General features: G+C 40.4%; 1 protein-coding gene across 2 annotated transcripts in view; it reads left to right on the forward strand.

Annotated features, from left to right (window-relative positions):
* ODAM (odontogenic, ameloblast associated) overlaps positions 1-18,437 on the forward strand; it is a 39,431-nt gene that overhangs the window by 13,193 nt on the left and 7,801 nt on the right. Inside the window, exons 5-10 of one of the 2 annotated variants that reach the window (XM_086963143.1) lie at positions 1,168-1,407; positions 7,723-7,767; positions 9,074-9,169; positions 12,385-12,435; positions 15,757-15,843; positions 17,520-17,672. In XM_086963143.1, the coding sequence (XP_086819269.1) occupies positions 1,168-1,407; positions 7,723-7,767; positions 9,074-9,169; positions 12,385-12,435; positions 15,757-15,843; positions 17,520-17,672 (672 nt within the window). The remainder of the gene's footprint in view (positions 1-1,167; positions 1,408-7,722; positions 7,768-9,073; positions 9,170-12,384; positions 12,436-15,756; positions 15,844-17,519; positions 17,673-18,437) is intronic. The other variant, XM_086963144.1, reaches the window with a different exon arrangement.

Here is an 18,437-nt window from a genome sequence, read left to right on the forward strand (position 1 = left end):
TGTACACATTTTTCTTTTTACATCACTAACCATAATTTCTATTACAAACTGAACCCCCTCATTTTGTTCCTTTCTAAATTAAATGTTTTCCGTTTTACCAGTTTGATTCAATCAACATGGTTTCAGGTATGCCATATGTTTGTTAAAAGAAACACAAGTAGTTAGTCTTTAGAACACTCTGAGAGGCTGCAGTTGAACACACGGGAATCAACTGACAGGCTGCTCCTGTTGGAGGTGCATGATTTACTGAGGATGTCAGGCTTCCTTTTAACATGGCTGAGAAAGATAGTGGGATTTTATTCAAAATATGCTATCATGTTACCTTCTGGAGCACCTTCCATAACCTCCATGGAAAAATCATGAAAAAACAGTTTTCTCTCAAACATGACTCATAAAATCCCAGAAGAAAGCTTTTCCACAGGGTAAAATCACCTTAGAACACACCACAATTCCTAACATTAGTATGATACCATCAACAAATGATTTATATTGTAACTAAAATCTGGTATCCCCCTTAGAAGGTCTCCTTTTCCTGACCCTCAAAAGGAGACAATCACTAAAATGCATTTCAATGTGGTGCTATCATGTATATTGGTCTTAAGATGGCAGCCAACACTTCCTAGTTGAAGTGTTGACAGCCAATCAGTTACCACCATGAGATCTGTGAATAGGTTCCGCCCTGATATACAAATTTGGTTTTCCTTTAATATCTCCTAAATTACTGAACGGACTTACACCAAAGAACAAAAACTGTGATCTCCGGAAAAAAATCTCCTTTTCTACTAAATACTGTGCAGTTCGGGCTGTAGTCATCCCTAAAGACTCTATGGGAATTATTATTGGAAATGCACTTTTTTTATCACCCTTCCCCCTTTTTCTCTGCCCTCACTTGATGAATCCCCCTGAAACTTTCTATGCACAGCAAGAATCACCAGGTACTTTCTTCGAAAAATGTCATGAGGATTTGTCAAACAGTGCCAAATATATAGGTAAGTCAATAAATGTGTTTCCTATGGAAACAAGGTGCTAACTATAACTATCAACTGTTGACCGCGAGTATGTAAAAAAAAAATATATATATATATATATATATATATATATATATATATATATGCTACAGGACTTGAAAACATATTTATACAAAGAATCGTTATTTTGCTCATGCAGGGTGGAACAGTGGGTCGATTGATTCCTGGAATTCTTCAGCAGCCACAGATACCTGGCCTGACCCAGGTGGGATTTGGACCAAGAGGACCATTTATAGGGCAGTTACCAAATCAGATTGCCTTCCCTGGGCAAGGCCTTCTACCCCAGGCTCCTGGTCAAGGTGCCCAGCAAAATCAGCAAGCCCAGCAACAGGACCCTAACAACCCACAAATGCCTCAGCAGAACGGACAGCCTAACCAAGTAAGTGCACTCTCTCTTCTCCTCTGCCCTGCAGTCTAAACCCCATAGACGCTCACCAAGATGCTCTTTCAGTGATGAAATTGCATGCAGGATTACTTTTATCCTCTTCTTTGTTTTGTATTCTGTACAGTGCAAGGGGGTGTTTGTTTTTTAATCAAGTACAGGTATTAGGCAAAGTTCATTGCGTATACTATGGCGTTGATGTGTGTGAATTGTTTCAATTTCGTTCTCACTACATAACTGAGTTACAGCAGATAGTTCTCAGACAGAAGTGCACATCCTCTATCAGCATTGAGACATAGAGGTTAGAAGGAAGAGTAACATGCACAGATAGAAAAGGGGATAATGAGATGTGTAGTGAATAAAAATAAAGAGTGCAAAGATACTGGATTGTAGGACATCTTACTCTCATGATGTAGAACTAATGTGGCCCACTCATGTGGTGAAATATAGGTCCACCAATGCTCACTCTAAACTTCCTAACCATGAAATGGGTGGCTACACTTAGTTTTCGTTTCCACTATATCCCAATATTTTCCATTGTTATTTGATGGGTTCCCCTCATGTGTTTTATTGTCTCATTAACTTTTATCTATATGGGAATGGGGATCACATACCTGGCATATGGAGCCATGGCCTACATGACATGTGTGCTGAGAACTTGTCAGGGTGGTAGCAGGACAAACTTTTCACTTAAGTTTGATCAATTTCTGTCAATAGCAGGGATTTAAATAAGAGCCTCATTTTTTAATGGGGCCATCATAGGAAGCCTGCCAAACATCAGCTTGTTCCTGACCATGCCACTCTTAGATCCTGATGTTAATTAGAGGTCGGAGAACTTCGTAGTTTTGAAAGTTGGAGCCTGGGTGGCCCCTGCAGGAGAACAACCCTCACCACGGCATCAGAAATTGAGCTATGTTTATGGTTGGGGTTCTACTGCTGACTTGCGTGGGAGCGACCGCCCTGACTTCGTCAGATACGGTCGCTCCCACGCTCCCTGTCTCCTGACGGTATCGTTACCTTACCTCAAACCTTCTGTGTTCCTGTGCATCTACATTAGCGCTTGCAATTTGTGTTTGTTCTCCTGCATTAGCGCTTGTGATTTGGGATTGGTGTTTTATTTGTGTGCCTTAGCGCTTGTAATTGCGATCGTGTTTCAGCGCTAGTGCTTCACTTGCCAGTCCGCTCAGTTCGTGGCACGTTTCAGGCAGTCTGCAGCGCTACATTAATCAGGCAATTTAATTAACGCGACGGAAACGGAGCTGCGCTCTACCTGTCTACTTCTATCTCAATCTGCACGTTTAAAACGCCAGTGACCTTTTTCTGTGCCCCAGCCTCACTCGACTTGTCCCTACCTCCATTTTGTTTGTTATTGTTGCCCTGAGCCCTTCCTCCTCGCACCGATCCCGCCTCCCTGCTGCCCCTCCCACGCCCCTCCACCCCCGAAGTGTATTAATGACAGTTGCTCCCGCGTGCAGCGTTCACGCGCAGCGACCGCGCCCAATCCGCGCCGAAGGTGCGCCAAAGGTAAGCCCGTCTACGCCCGTCCGCGCCTGGACCGCGCCCAGCGCCAGACCCCCTGCCTCTCGCGCTGCCCAGCCCTCCCGCATTACCTACGATGCCGCCACCCTCCTAGCCCTTAACCCCGGTCGCGCCCCCACCTGCGTCCAAGCTGCTCCCGGACACACCCATGGACCTTTCTCCTGCTACTCCTGCAAATTCATCGGCACCGACAACATCTCCGCTACAACCACACCACAGATTCCCGACCCCAACCACCTACAATGCATCCTGCTCAACACCCGCTCAGTCCACAGGCACGCCATTGACCTATGGAATCTACTAGACACCATCTCTCCAGACATCGCCTTCCTAACAGAAACATGGATGAACGCTTCCTCCGCCCCAGACATCACCATTGCCATCCCTGAAGACTATAAGATCATACGCAAGGACCGTACCGGCCACACAGGAGGAGGAATCGCTATCGTCCATAAAAAATCAATCCACATCTCAACCAGCTCTGACGTCAACCTCGCCAACTCTGAACACCTTCACTTCCAGATCCACATCGACCCCAAGACCACACTCAGAGGCACCCTCCTTTACAGACCACCAGGACCCCGCGCAAAATTCAGTGAAGACATCACGGACTTCATCACTCCACACGCGCTCCCCTCCAAAGATTACATCCTTCTGGGAGACCTCAACTTTCACCTTGAAAAGAACAATGACCGCAACACCACCACCCTCTTGGACAACCTCGCCAACCTCGGACTTAAACAACTGGTCACTTCCCCCACCCACATCGCAGGTCACACACTCGACCCCATCTTCACCTCCAGCAACCATGTCTCCTTCAGCCACACTACGGATCTCCTCTGGACTGACCACAGCTGCGTTCACTTCACCTACAACAAGCCGAAACCCACCAACCACCTCCAACCAACTCTGCAAAGAAACTGGAACAAAATCACCATCGACCAGATCTCCTCATCGCTCCTTCTAAACACCCCAGCCCACTCTTCTAACCCAGACCAAGCCGCCGCCAACTTCACCCTATGGTTATCCAACACCGCCGACATCCTAGCACCACTGAAAAAACGTCAACGCAAACCTAGCAGCAAGAAGGCCTCATGGTTCAACGATGATCTTAAGAAGTCCAAGAAACTCTGCCGCTCCCTTGAAAAGGCCTGGAAAAAAGACCCAACCACTAGCACCAAGGACGCCTTCAAAAACGCCACCCGCACACACCACCAACTAATCCGAAAGGCCAAGAAAACAGCATTCAAGGATCGACTAGACAACAACGCCCACAACAGCAAGGAACTTTTCAACATCGTCAAGGAATTTACAAACCCCTCGGCCAACTCCAACGACATCACCCCTTCCCAAGCCCTCTGCGACTCCCTGGCTTTATTCTTCCACAACAAAATTGCAGACATCCGCAACAGCTTGGACAACCAACCCGGAGACCAACCCACCCAACCATATGCTGAACATTCTCCCCCCTTGAACGCTCTTAACGACTGGAACCCAATCTCCACTGAGGACACCATCCGCCTGATGAACTCTATCCACTCAGGATCCCCCACAGACCCATGTCCTCACCACATCTTCAACAAAGCAGAGTCCGTCATAGCACCGCACCTCCGAGACGTCATCAACTGCTCCTTCAACTCCGCCACCTTCCCGGAAAGCTGGAAACACGCTGAACTCACCGCCCTTCTGAAAAAACCCAAAGCGGACCCCACCGAACTAAAAAATTACCGCCCCATATCGCTTCTTCCATTCCCAGCCAAAGTCATCGAGAAAGCTGTCAACAACCAACTCGCCGCCTTCCTCAAAGCCAACAAATCCCTCGATTCCTCACAATCTGGCTTCCGAGCAAAACACAGCACTGAGACCGCCCTCATCGCAGCAACAGACGACATTCGAACTCTACTGGACAATGGAGACACAGTCGCCCTCATCCTCCTCGACCTCTCTGCAGCCTTCGACACAGTCTGCCACAGTACCCTTTTACAACGCCTCAGAAACATCGGAATACAAGGAAAAGCACTCGAATGGATCACCTCGTTCCTCACCGGAAGAACCCAGAGAGTCCGCCTTCCACCATTCAAATCCAAAGCCACTGAAGTCATCTGTGGCATACCACAAGGATCCTCACTCAGTCCCACCCTCTTCAACGTATACATGAGCCCCCTTGCGGCCATCGCTCGCCAACACAACCTCAACATCATCTCCTACGCGGATGACACTCAATTGATCCTTTCTCTCACCAATGACCCCAGCACCGTCAAAACAAACCTACACGAAGGAATGAAAGAAGTTGCCGATTGGATGAAACAAAGCCGTCTGAAACTGAACTCAGATAAAACAGAAGTCCTCATCTTAGGTACATCCCCCTCTGCTTGGGACGACTCTTGGTGGCCGGAAGCCCTTGGAAAAGCACCCATCCCGACAGACCACGCACGGAACCTAGGCGTTATCCTGGACTCTTCACTCTCAATGAACAGACAAGTCAACGCCGTATCCTCATCCTGCTTCAACATTCTTCGCATGCTCAAAAAAACATTTCGCTGGATCCCCACCGAAACCAGAAAAACAGTCACCCATGCTCTGGTCACGAGCCGACTGGACTACGGAAACACTCTCTACGCAGGTACTACCGCTAAACTCCAGAAGAAACTCCAACTAATCCAAAACGCCTCAGCCAGGATCATATTAGACATCCCACGTAACGAACACATCTCTGGCCACCTGAAAGACCTCCACTGGCTACCCGTCAATAAGAGGATCACTTTCCGACTGCTAACCCACGCACACAAATCACTCTACGACATCGGCCCAGAATGCCTCAACTCACGACTGTCCTTCTACACACCCTCCCGCCAACTACGTTCTTCCAGCCAAGCCCTCGCCACTGTTCCCCGCATCAACAAGACCACCATGGGAGGCAGATCCTTCTCATACCTGGCAGCTAAAACATGGAACTCACTCCCCACCTACCTTCGCCTTACACAGAACCACCTAGCTTTTAGAAAGCAACTTAAAACTTGGATATTTGACAAGTAAGCGTCCTCTCCTCCCTAAGCGCCTTGAGACCCTCTGGGTATGTAGTGCGCTATATAAATTCTCTGACTTGACTTGACTGATAATTTTAATTTCCCACAACCGTATACAAATCAAGGGCTGGAATTCCTTGCACGAGAAAATGATCAATGCCGCTATCATACAGGTAGAAGACACCCATTTTGTCTTAAATATTGCTTTTTAAGATGGTCAGCTTTCTGGCAAGTAAAGCAAAATCCTATTGGGCCACCATGAAATGACGGCCCTTCAGCAACACCATTTTTTTTCAATGTTTTATTTTATAGATTTTCACAAGATCTTATTGCACAGAGTTACAGTGCATTATAAAGCATCACGAATTAAGAAACGTTGGGTATATGTCAATGTACAGGCATGAATAAACCAGGTTAACACTGAGTAGAGTAATCCCGTTCTGCAAGGGAGGCAGGAAGCACACTCATTAATATTCACTACAATCTCTGCAGTGTTACGGTAATCCCAGGTGTTCCCCTCTCCACCCCGGTCCCCGCAGAAAAGTGTTGTGGTAGTGGTGTAGTACCACCTGTGTCCCGTGTTGACAGCAGATAGGAAATAAATGGTTGCCATATATCCAGGGGCCTAGCCGCGGGTGGCTATAGCTGTGCATATGTGTTGGTGTTGCAATAGGTCATGCTACGCAGCCATGTGTGTAGCATGGGGGTGCGTTTACTGCCCCACCAGCTACACAATTTCACAGAAAGATTTCCTTTCCTTTGTTCATAGTGCTGATTAAATTATGTTTAATCTCTTCCACGAGTATTTATACTTGAATGTTATGTAAACGTATACTGTTATGCTCGCCTATTCAGTTGCACCTCATGTGCTTTCTTCAGGCTTAGCGAAAACTTAATTATGCGCTAATACTAGACCGTGGAGTCTTTTGTGTGTTTGATGTATTGTGTTAAACAATGGTCCGCCATTAACTTGGTAATGCTAACCCTGTCATTCTTACCCTCATCCATTACCTGAGCTGGGCTAATAATAAAGCATGTTCCTCACAGTCTTCCCTTTCCTGTTTGGCAAACCATTCTTATGCCCATTATACAGAATATCGAGATTAGAAATAACGCGGCACACTAATAGTGTAGACAGAATATTGTGGGACAAAATATCGAAATGTAAGTGCATTCAGAGGAAGTATCGATTTACTATTCATAACTCCACATCTACGTACCTTGAAGATATAGATATCGTCAAGGCACATATATATGGAGCTAGGTATAGAAAATATAAAAGTACTTACCTTTTGATATTTTGTCCTTTAATATTATTTCCATGATATTTGGTGCCATCAAGATTTCTACCTCAGTATTCCAGGGACACGCCCATTCTTATCACTGTCAGTCAGATATTTTCCAAATATCAAATAGCAAACCCTAAAATATATTTTTTTATAACTTATATTTATAATGTATCCTCATACTCAGTGTTGTAGAAATGTCTTCTGTGAATGGAGTCAGACTCGATAAACTCCTCTCCCAACTAAAGAAATTACAAAAACATTTTTGGTTACTATTCTAACATATGAATTCACTTCTGTATTTCATGGTAAGTATCATGTTTATTTTTTTAATCAACGGTTATTGCATTAATGAAAGTAAAACATTTTCAGATACCCCACTAATGAAAAGCCTTCCAATTAACTGTGCATATTCTCAATGTATTTTTCCTTGCTTCATGTTACTGTGTTTTTTCCACTAGGTGATGCCATATATGGTCTTCCCACAAGGACAGGGGCAGGGACAGGTACATTTTAAGTGTGTTTAAAATGTTGCAGTCATATTTTTAGGAATACATTTTTGGTTGCTTTACTTGTTGGCATGTTCACACAACCAGGCTCTCAATGTGTGTGGGAAACATTGCCAAGTTCTACTTCTTCTCAACATTCTTCCATACACCTCTGTCTCTCCTTTCATCAATTTGTCACATTCCCTAGGGTTTCTTTATTCCTAAGGTCCTCTTGCTTCCGCATGCATCAATCTCTCTTTAGTCTAAGATCTCTTTATCAATTCACCTTTTTATAATCTCCTTAGTTGTATCTTTAAAAGCCATTGTAATTGTGGAGAGTATAGATTTTCACATTTTCAGCAGAAATTGCATGGCAATGCAATTTTGCCAAAACTCATGGACAGACTTGTGTCTACTTTGATCATGGAAGCGATCCTGTATCAAAGGATATGAAATTTGATTTGCAGACAAAAATGTGTTTTTGAGATTGTCACATTTTTGGTGGACCAACAATGCTACTTGTCATACAAATGTCCGTCAAGTTTCTTCTAATCTCAAATGCATAACAAAGAACAGTTTGCTATCAATACTCAGCATGAACCATACTAACATTTGACAGCCAAAAAATAAGGATTTTGAGAACACTAACCAAACGGAAATGCAACCAAAGAATAAATTGAATCCTCTGGCACTGGATCCTAAGGACACCTTCTTCACGCCAACAATCTCCTTGGATTAAAGGAATGAGGATACACCTGATCCTTAGTAGATCTTGAAAGGCACATTTCTATAACACCTTTTGGGCTCTTCAAACCACATCAAGCTTGTGTGTAAATTCGCATGTGGTTCATAATATTGAACTTGGAGGGCAGATGCAATAACCTTGATTTTGAGAACTTAATCATGTTCTTTTCACAATTTTTCTCCATTGAATTGAACCCAAAAAGATATAAATTCAGTGGACTCATTAAACCCAAAATGCAAAACTTTGCCATGGAAAATTGTAATTTTGGGCCACATTGTTTGGAGGAAACCTAAGTTCACTTAATGGTGAATTGAGTTTTTTGCTTATCAATAGCAAGTTCAGCTTGTTTGTGAATATACTGAAGATGCTATCTGTATGTTTAAGACAAAAGTCCCCAGATGCACACAACGTCTGCCCTCAAAATGTGAAAATGTGAATTTAAACACAAAGATGCCGTACTTAGTAGAGCCCTCTAGGTTCCATCATCCTTTACCATGATGATGGCCACGCGATCCTCCCTGAAAATTCCTCCTCAATTATATTTGAAATTGCACTCCTTCATTATCTTCCCCCAAACAGATGATGCAATATTATCCATTCTACATGTACCCACAACAACAACAGCCTCCACAGCAGGCTCCACAGCAACCAGGACAGCAGCAGCCAACTGATCAGGTACTAAACATTCATATTTCGGGGTGTAAATCTTCAGGCTTATTGGTTACATGATAAAGTATAAGAGAAATTGAGAAAATTAGCCTACTAAAAATGGTCTTGATAACACGAGTTGTTGAAAGGTGTGAATGCATCCTTCTTAAGCAATGCATTAAAAGTGTCACTTTACCCACCACATTTTTAGGCCTGATACCAATCGGTACATGGGCTACAGATGCCAATTTAGCTTTAAGAAATGGATATTGTGATAATCCACTTTTCCATTCTAAAACAGACAAAACAAATAGGTGACTATCTTTAAGGACCTTATTCAGAAAATTATCTGTGCACCTGTATTTAATTTTGGCAAGTCAGTACAAATATTTATAATTGCAAATTCATGTTTCTAATTTACAATGTCTTGAATTCTTTTTTGGGAGGGATCTTTAAAATGACAACAGTATAGAATCATTTTAAGTTGAGTAAATCTTCTCCCAGGAGTGACTTGTGGGCATACCAGGATCTGGTTGACACCTACACAAAGCGATGAACAAACAGAGCTTTAAAGTCAATTTGCCAGCTGAAAACAGATGGAGTTTAATCCAGTCAAGGGCAGGAATTGATCAGTTTTCATGTAGGGGAATAAACTTCTAATGGGGAAACAGTTTGTTTAAAAAAAAAAAGTTATTCAGTGTATTTATGCTAAAGCGCTACACCTTGCCATACAGAAATGTATGCTTGTTGCATGTCTAAATATTGACTCAGGTGGGAATTCATTGGAAGCTACACAGATTTTGTCCTTCCTGTAGTACAATTGGGAATTCGTCTTGAATTCCATTCCAGGCTTTCTGTGTGAATTAGGTTACTGATTTTGCCAGTAACAATAACCTTATAAAGCAGTAAACAAAAACTGCAGAGAAAAAACTGCACGGATGTTGCTCCACTCTTGTAGGGATTAAATTGCCATTTGCTGACTGTTAAATCTGCCCTAATGATGGCTATTTTAAGAAGAAACGCTTCTAAAGGACACCATATGTGCAACTTATACCGAACTAATGGAGTGAGGTATGGCAAGGTACATTTTTATTGTTTAGTTAATTAAAACAATAATGATATTAAAAGTAAATCCCAGATTCAGATTAAAAAAAGCCTTAAGAAACACTTCATCAAACATGAGCTTGTTATCAAACTCATTAAATTAATATACTTAAGTTAAAAACTAGATAATACAAAACCAAAAAAACGGAAATTACATTCTTGCATTGTTACAGTAAAGCAGACAAGGTTCTCAAGCCACGAATGTTCCTGGAGCAGAACTGCAGTGCTGTTAAGTGTGTATACGGAGATTTGTTAGCCATCAGATTTCTATGTTTACCAGAAGATATTCAGTTTTGGTTATTTGCCATCCAGCATCCAGTATTGTTAGGGTAATATTTTGTAACCCATAGTGGCTCCGACCCCAGCCTTATATTTTCTGGACCTTTTGAACAGTGAAGAAGCGGGCCCTTATAAGGTGAGCTAGAACAGGTTTGGCCAGGATCCAAGGATTTTTTGTGGGAGACAGTTTACTAAAAATACTCCACTGTGACAAACTTTCTTACAACTTCCCGGTGACTGAACTTTACTTCAGGAGCTTCTATTAGATTATCAGGGTGCCAGGAGCAAACGTGATGTACTCAATCTCATTTGACTCAATGCTATTCATACAAGGAAGTGCAGAGAATAATTTTCAGATATTTCTTCAGTCAAGGATATTTTCACGTCTCCGAGTGACGTATTCTTAGGTGTGAATTATTGTAGCATCCCCCTGTGATATATTCCCTGGGGCACTGATACTTCTCAAGATGTTAGGGCGATCCTCTCCACCCTGAGATGCCACTTGAGCATTTGCATCCCTGAAATGGGGACTGCCACCTCCCTATATACCAAATCATCTTTTGCCCGCCTGCCCATCTCAACTGCATTCTACCCTCCTACTACAGGGAGGAAAGCAGACGTTATTAAGTTTGCATGTCTTAGTTCACCTGAATCCATAGGGACAAGGGTTGCTAAGGGCCCATTTGGTATTGTTTCTTTCCATGTAAGCTAAGGAAGAGTTTGACATTCTTTGGAGGAACTTAGTAACTCAGCATCGGTGTCAGGATTTGTGACATCACTAATTGGCATCCCCAGTTTGGCTTTGGTGCCAAGCTCCGCAGTCAGACGGTGTATCACCCTTACTTCAGAAAATGACTTCACATACCTGTTAACTGGAGCTATTTGTTCCTGTGGCTCTTCCAGAGCTTTGTTTGGGACCATGGGAGCTCTAGTGCATTAGCTCTCTTGTAAACTCTAATTGAAATCATCCTTGTGTAGTGGTGCACCCGAGAGGTGAATAAAAAATGGGAGACACCAAATCTTCTAGTTTTCTACATCGTTTTGGTCCCTTGTAGTTTATTTAAAAAGTCTTGCAAAAATACGTATTTACAGTCAGTTTTCTCTATGTTATTTAGTTTTCTTTACTGTAAAGGGATTATAAAGCATAAAAGTTGTTTAAAATAACTCATCAACAAATGTCAGAACATTTTTTTCAACAAAGATAACTTTAAAAAAGATACTAGTATTATGTTAACAATGTTTTAAAAGGATGGCATTATTTGCTTGAAGGTGTAAAAAGATACACAATTTATAAGACTGTTGGTGCAATTAAACAGGTAAAATAAGTAAATAAGTAAAATCTTCATTGCAAATATATAAGTAAAATAAGTTGAAATTAAATAAGTAAAATAAGTTGAAATTCTTTGTTAAAAACTGCTCTTTGTTACTACCATTTTCCATGTATAGGAGCATTTGTCTCACATAGAATTTGCCACAGTCCTCTATTTACATTAGAAAATCATTTATAGTTAAGTGTGAAAAGATTGACGATTAAAAGTTTATGAAAATATCTAACCTTTCAATAACCGAAACTAAGCCAATTAAAAAAGAAAATAACAAGTCTAGTTTCCGATGCCCATGACTGTCATTATTGTCAATTATCTCTCTTCACTGAATGATAGGAAATGCAAGCATTTTAGGAATGCCCTGAAACACATCAATGATGCCATTATACTGATGGTGATGTGCTTGCGAGAAAACAAGGGTCACTACCATTATTTTTAAAGTCGTGTTATGTTTTTTAAAGAGGGCCACACATATTTTCAGGTGTTGCACTCTACAAAATGACAACTAACAGATAATTAACATTTTTTTGACAGAACACCCCCTTTATCAATCAGCGTGGATTTGTTCCGCAGCAAGCAGGACCAGTAAGTGGATATTTTTACAGGGGTTTGTGCCCACATTTGATCAAGGTGCGAAATAAACATGTTGTAAAGGTATTCTGGCTGCCAGCTGGGATCTTACATCAACAAGTCCTTGTCCAATACCTGTCTGCTTAAACCTAGGAAATGGGTGCCTTTATCTTGTCAACAGCGTAACTTGATGCAGATGTAAACATACAATATGACTATCTCCTTTACTACGTGGTTTCTCCTTTTTTGGTAGGATCAGTGTGGGTCATTTTGGGAGACAATAACACAGGAGTGTCTGTGCATTAAGTATGCCGTGACCTATGTCACACAATGCAAACTGGCTAGAAAGTTTCAGTGTCTGAAGTGAAGCCGACCTGCACATGTCCGAATGTCAATTGTGGGTTACAAAATCCCAAACCGAAGTATATCTAATATATTTTCAAACTGTAAATGAAAGAAGAATCCTGCTTTGCAGGTGAAGTACATAAATACTCTACTGCAAATTTATCTTTAATCTATAATTATAGAACTACTGATGATGGTGGAAATGCAAATTGTCCATTTAAAACACACTGCTGTTATTCTTTCTCTACATATATTTTGGAAAATAAGACCTGCTGAAATGCTCTTGGAGAAAAAAGGCAGGGAATGGGTATGTAGCTTCTGGGATCAATGCAAAAACATCAATTTCCCCCATTATTTGCAAATGCAAGTGTAAAAACTGAGACTCACTTACTAATTTCAACTCTCACCGTTGAGGGATTAATGTTTTTCCCCGAATGAATGATGGTACGGAGGATTCCATTGCACCGCATGCATTTACCTTGTATGCATTACAATTCAAATGCCTTACCATGCATGACCTTTACCACTCATTTCTTTATAATAAATATGACTTTACCAAGCATGCATTTACTACAAATTATGCAGCACAGTTCAACAAGAGGAAGCGGAAGGGTCTTTCTGTTTGCTGAAATGACACTGATAGCCTTGACCACACTGGTGCCTTTACCACCGTTACCAGCATATGCCTGTACCACCAGTGCAATGTATATGCCTTTAAAATTCATACCTCTAGAACGTTAGTTCTTTGTAAAGGCATGAGTGGTAAAGGCATATGCGTTGTAATAAAATGTGCGGTAATGGCTATTCGTGGTAACAGTGCCTGCATTGTACTGCACGCGTGGTAAAGGTACTGTGTGGTTACAGCCTCGTTCTAATGACTGTTTCTCTTATTTGCTGCAACATCAGAATAAGGCTTTATATAGGTTTTATCTTAACCATTTTCTTAGTCCATACAATGAATAATTAAGGTGGGCTCCATAAATTTTCTAAATAAATCATTCTTATTTAATTTTGATAGGGTAAAATATAAATCTTTTAACTTAGCACATACATACAATGAAGAGAGGCAATCACATTCACTAGTTCTGAGATTACAGGAGAAAACCTTCCTGTTTAGATATCCATTATATTTCAAGTTTAGTGAAATTCTTGAAAAGAGTTGTAGCTATTTTGACTTTTCTGCATGGACAGAACAGATTTCTTCATTTTTTTCGAGACTCTATTCTTGTTGATATTACAACTCTATGCACTGTGACACTGCTATTAGCTGCCACAGTGTGTGTGCTGTGTCCCAAAAATTGGATTTGTAAAATGTTTTCACCCACTTTGTCTATTTAACTTTTTTGTAAGGGTTTAGTAGATGGTTCGGGAAATGCATGAATGGCATGGATGATAAATTATATATAGGGGCTAAAGTGTGTGTATATATACCACCCACATATATGACCAAAATATATGGCTGCCAAGAGCACCACTCTGCCCTTGCTGAGCTTTATTTTAAATGCAATGCAATAACAAATGCTAAGGAAAGGTGGCACAATTGTGTAAAAAATATATTTTATATTGACAATTCACCCTTAAAGTCTACCTTATGAGCTCATGTCAGGCTGTCTCATATATTAAAAAAGTGCCACACTCTAAGTAAAAAAATGTATGCCATCACAGTGCCTTAAATAGCTAATTGACTGTGTAGGCTTGTCCATATTTTCCATAAAACATGCCTAGGTGGGTTTAAAATAATGAATTCCATTGCTCCACCTTAGAAATTCGAGCAGACTCATTCAAAGTTGTTGCCTACTTAATGTTCAAAATCAATTTAATGGTGAAATCAGATTTATGATACTCTGCAATACTGAAGCAGCAGCTTCTGGACAATTTTTCAAAGATGAAGTGATGAAGTGATGCAAAATGAGGTGAGAACTGCAAAGAATTAGATATAATTGGGTGTCAGAATGTCTATATTCACTTCCTGGTGCACAGGACACATCTGGCCCTAAACCACTACCTCTTTAGAAAATTACACAACCTACAAAGACTTTACCTGAAGAGCAAGGCATAGCTGGAAGAACATGATTCAAGGACTCATGACTTTACTACAAGAAAATGACTCCAATAATTTTAACTCCTGCTGCAAGAAAGATGACTGCCCACTCCTAACTTTCGCTGACCATCAGGGAACAAAATTGCTTTTCACTGGTCAGGGGTTTGGCCTCCTGTTTGCATGATCCTACAGCAGTAAAATGAAGGACTTACGAGAAAGAATTTTCAAAGTATTTGTGTAAAGGTAAGACTAAGGGCTTGATCTAAATTTAAGTGGACAGCACTTTCTTCATCAGGATGGTGAAGATAATCTATGTTCATGGTCTGAATCTTTAATTCAAATGTATATTTTGTTAAGGTGCATTCTTTCTTTTGTAAGCCCATATAAAAACTTTAAAGGAGGTAACACTTCCAGAAGTCATCTCAAGTTTTCTCACTCTCTCCTTTACACCCTTCTTTTCTCCACCCTGTACACCAGTTCTCTACATTGCGATATTGCAGCTTTCATCTTTAGAAGGGTTGTGCCCTCACTTTCCCTTACAGGCACTCCATAAATTCTTGCCCCAACTATGTTTCCCTCCCTGTAGACCCAGACCCATCCCTCTTCTACAATGAGAGTATTATTATTAGGAATAATATTGTTGATGTTGTATTGTTGTTGTACATATTATTTTTTTACCTTTCTTTTAGGTTTTTGGGTTAGTCTTCTATTTTATATGAATTGCTTTCACTGAAGTTGTTTTTTAATCCATATGATATGAAAAATGCTCTTTACGAAATCAAATGAGGAAATCAATCGATGAAACATATTTGTCATGCTGTACATTTTGTAGAATGAGATCAGATTATAAAATGAGCATTGTCGCCCTGTGATTTTCCAAAATGGGAAAGGCATTTTCATACAAACAATATGGTCCCTTCATAGTATTTACTCTGTTTATAATCTCATAGGTAGTTCCAGGTGCACAGCAACAACAGCAGCAGCAGCAGATGCCCAATGACCCATCAGCAGGAGGCGCACTTACAACCCAGACAATGGTAAAAAAGTCTCTCTCAAGAATGACCGATTGACTCACAGAAAATACCACCCGCTGGCTTACCCATTGCCCTATACCAATAGAAAAGACACACCCATGACTGAGTTAACTGGAGACAGTCATGGTAGGAATATGCTTTCAGAAGGCCAAGTAGATCACATGTGACTTCCGTGTTATGGCAATATAGCACCATCAAAAAGTCTCACACAGAAAGAACGAAATTATTTCACTGTCAATATGGATGTATAAAAACAAACACACCTCACAGAGTTCCAACATATAAATATGTGTGCTCCCTTTTCATACAGTCCTTGTTGATTTCTTTTACTTTGTATTTGTGTAGTAATTTAGTTACATTGTTTCTTTTCTTGTGCAGCAAGTTTGTGCTCTCCTTAACTGGTGCCAAGCCACCAAGAAAAAAGAGGCAGTGGCTGCTCTTATATATAAAACTTTCTTATACACATTTTCAAAATGTTTAAGAATAGTTAGGAACTTCCGAAAGATATTCTTTTCTAATTTTGAAATGACGTTTAAAATTGATGACGTGAAATTAACATTAATAATATATTAATTGCAGGTTGAGATATTATTTGCTAACCATAATAAAGCTATTCACTACGTACTTGTTAATTCAAAAAATCATATGGGTAGTCCATTTAACTAACCAAATTATATCTATTGAGCAGGAGCTACTTAATTTAACGAATAATACATGTTAGATGTAAAATTAGGATGAACCTGAATGAATCAATGACAAAAGGCCGTAGTGCAACGAGGATAGGTGACCGGAAAAATACATGCTATTGTTAAATTAAAAAACGTGGCTTCAAGGTGGAAATTAGAAATGTGGAACATGACAGAAGGATAAGTGTTGTACAAATAAAAGCATTAATAATCTGCAAACAAGTACATAAATAGGGGTTTACGAAAAGAGCTTAATGTAGGCACAAACGTGGCTTCAGAGTTTCTGGAAATAACAGTCATTAAAAAAATAACTAAAAGGACTAAAAGAATAATACATTTAAAGACCTGCAAATTGAACTTATCTCACGTTTGTAACAACCGGGTTGTCCACCAAGTGTTATATTAACCTTGCTCTATTGATACATAATTTTAGAGAAGCTTTAACAGCCCATAGATTGCTGTAGGACTTAACATACAAAATATGTTTCTGTATGTGGAGAGCAGCAGAAATACTGGAAAATAGGATGCAAATATATTTCAAACAGTGTTTTTGCTTGGCAATAGTGATGCACATCTGCAAACGATTAATATAATAAAGTAGTTTGGAAATAATAATCGTCATCCTCATGATAAAACATACATTTTTCAATGGTCACAAACTGTATTGAATATACTTGCTACACACTTGAGGAACAAACTAACATATTTATATGATATAATGATGAATAGATCACCTCCAATTGTACCTTATAAAGTGCAAGTAAATGTTAGAACCACATGGAGGAACACATATGTGGGTTAACATGTGTGCAGACCTACACGATCTGATCTCAATGCAAAGCAGTTGCAGAGAAACATGGGCTCATACATTTTTCTTGATAATAGTGTAACTACACTAAACTTAATGACTGTTACCACAGGCAGCGAGGCAGGCGTGTATTTAGTATATACACTTCCTTTAATCATCTTGTTTGTCTTTCGTTGTTACTGCAGCCCTTTGGAGGTGTAATGCCACAGTTCCATGGAGACAGGATGCACTTTGCCAATGGAGGTCTGATGCTCCCCACCACCACAGCTACCCCTTCTGCTGATGCTTTAGCTTCCTCTCCAGTGCCAACTGGTGATGCCAACTACATGAAAGACAAGGTACTAGAGTATCAACTGTCAGGGTCTGTTATGCAATGTGTTTGTGATTTTTTGGGGGATAAATGTATAGGTAAATTTGATGTACAGAGATAAGGTAGATGATAACCTAGCTTTTTGATCACATGAGTACAAAAAGATTTTTACCAAGAGAATTAGATGTTGTAGTGGCATGGTAGGTTTTACTATTTGATTGCTGTTGGTTTATAAATTCTTCTCTTAAATCCTTTTAGAGTGCAGCATGATCTTCACTTACAACCTTAAATATGCCATGCATTTCATATGAGCAATTTCCATGGAACAGTATATAGCACACTAACATTGTATATTCATCTTCAGATCAGGATGAATAACCATCTCATTTGTTTCTTTGTCTTTCTTGCTCACCCTTCACCTTCGTCTAGTTTGCTTTACCTTCATCTCTACCAAGATCTTGTCTCTTTCAATATCTGGCATTTATCACTTTCTTCCACCTGTAGCTCTGTAATTGCCTATCTCTTTAGAAGCCCGATTCAAAAAGGTAAACTGAGACGAAAGTCTACGTTTATGACTTTTCAGTATCCACAAAGGGCATTTACGAGTAGTAAAGTTAGACTTTTGTTTCCGTTAAACATAGGTTTTGGTCCTATGTTTAATTAATGCAAAAAGTCTAAGGACTCTCCATCGCTCTCCTCTTCTAGTTTTCCCTTGAGACATTTTATAGGAGTTCGAAAGGCTAAACTCACTTCCCCAGTATGTGCATGGAGCCACAAAATAAGGTTTCGCAGG

This window comes from Lissotriton vulgaris, chromosome 3_1 (genome assembly GCF_964263255.1).
Source record: "Lissotriton vulgaris chromosome 3_1, aLisVul1.2, whole genome shotgun sequence".
In the NCBI taxonomy this organism is placed as follows: Eukaryota; Metazoa; Chordata; class Amphibia; order Caudata; family Salamandridae; genus Lissotriton; species Lissotriton vulgaris.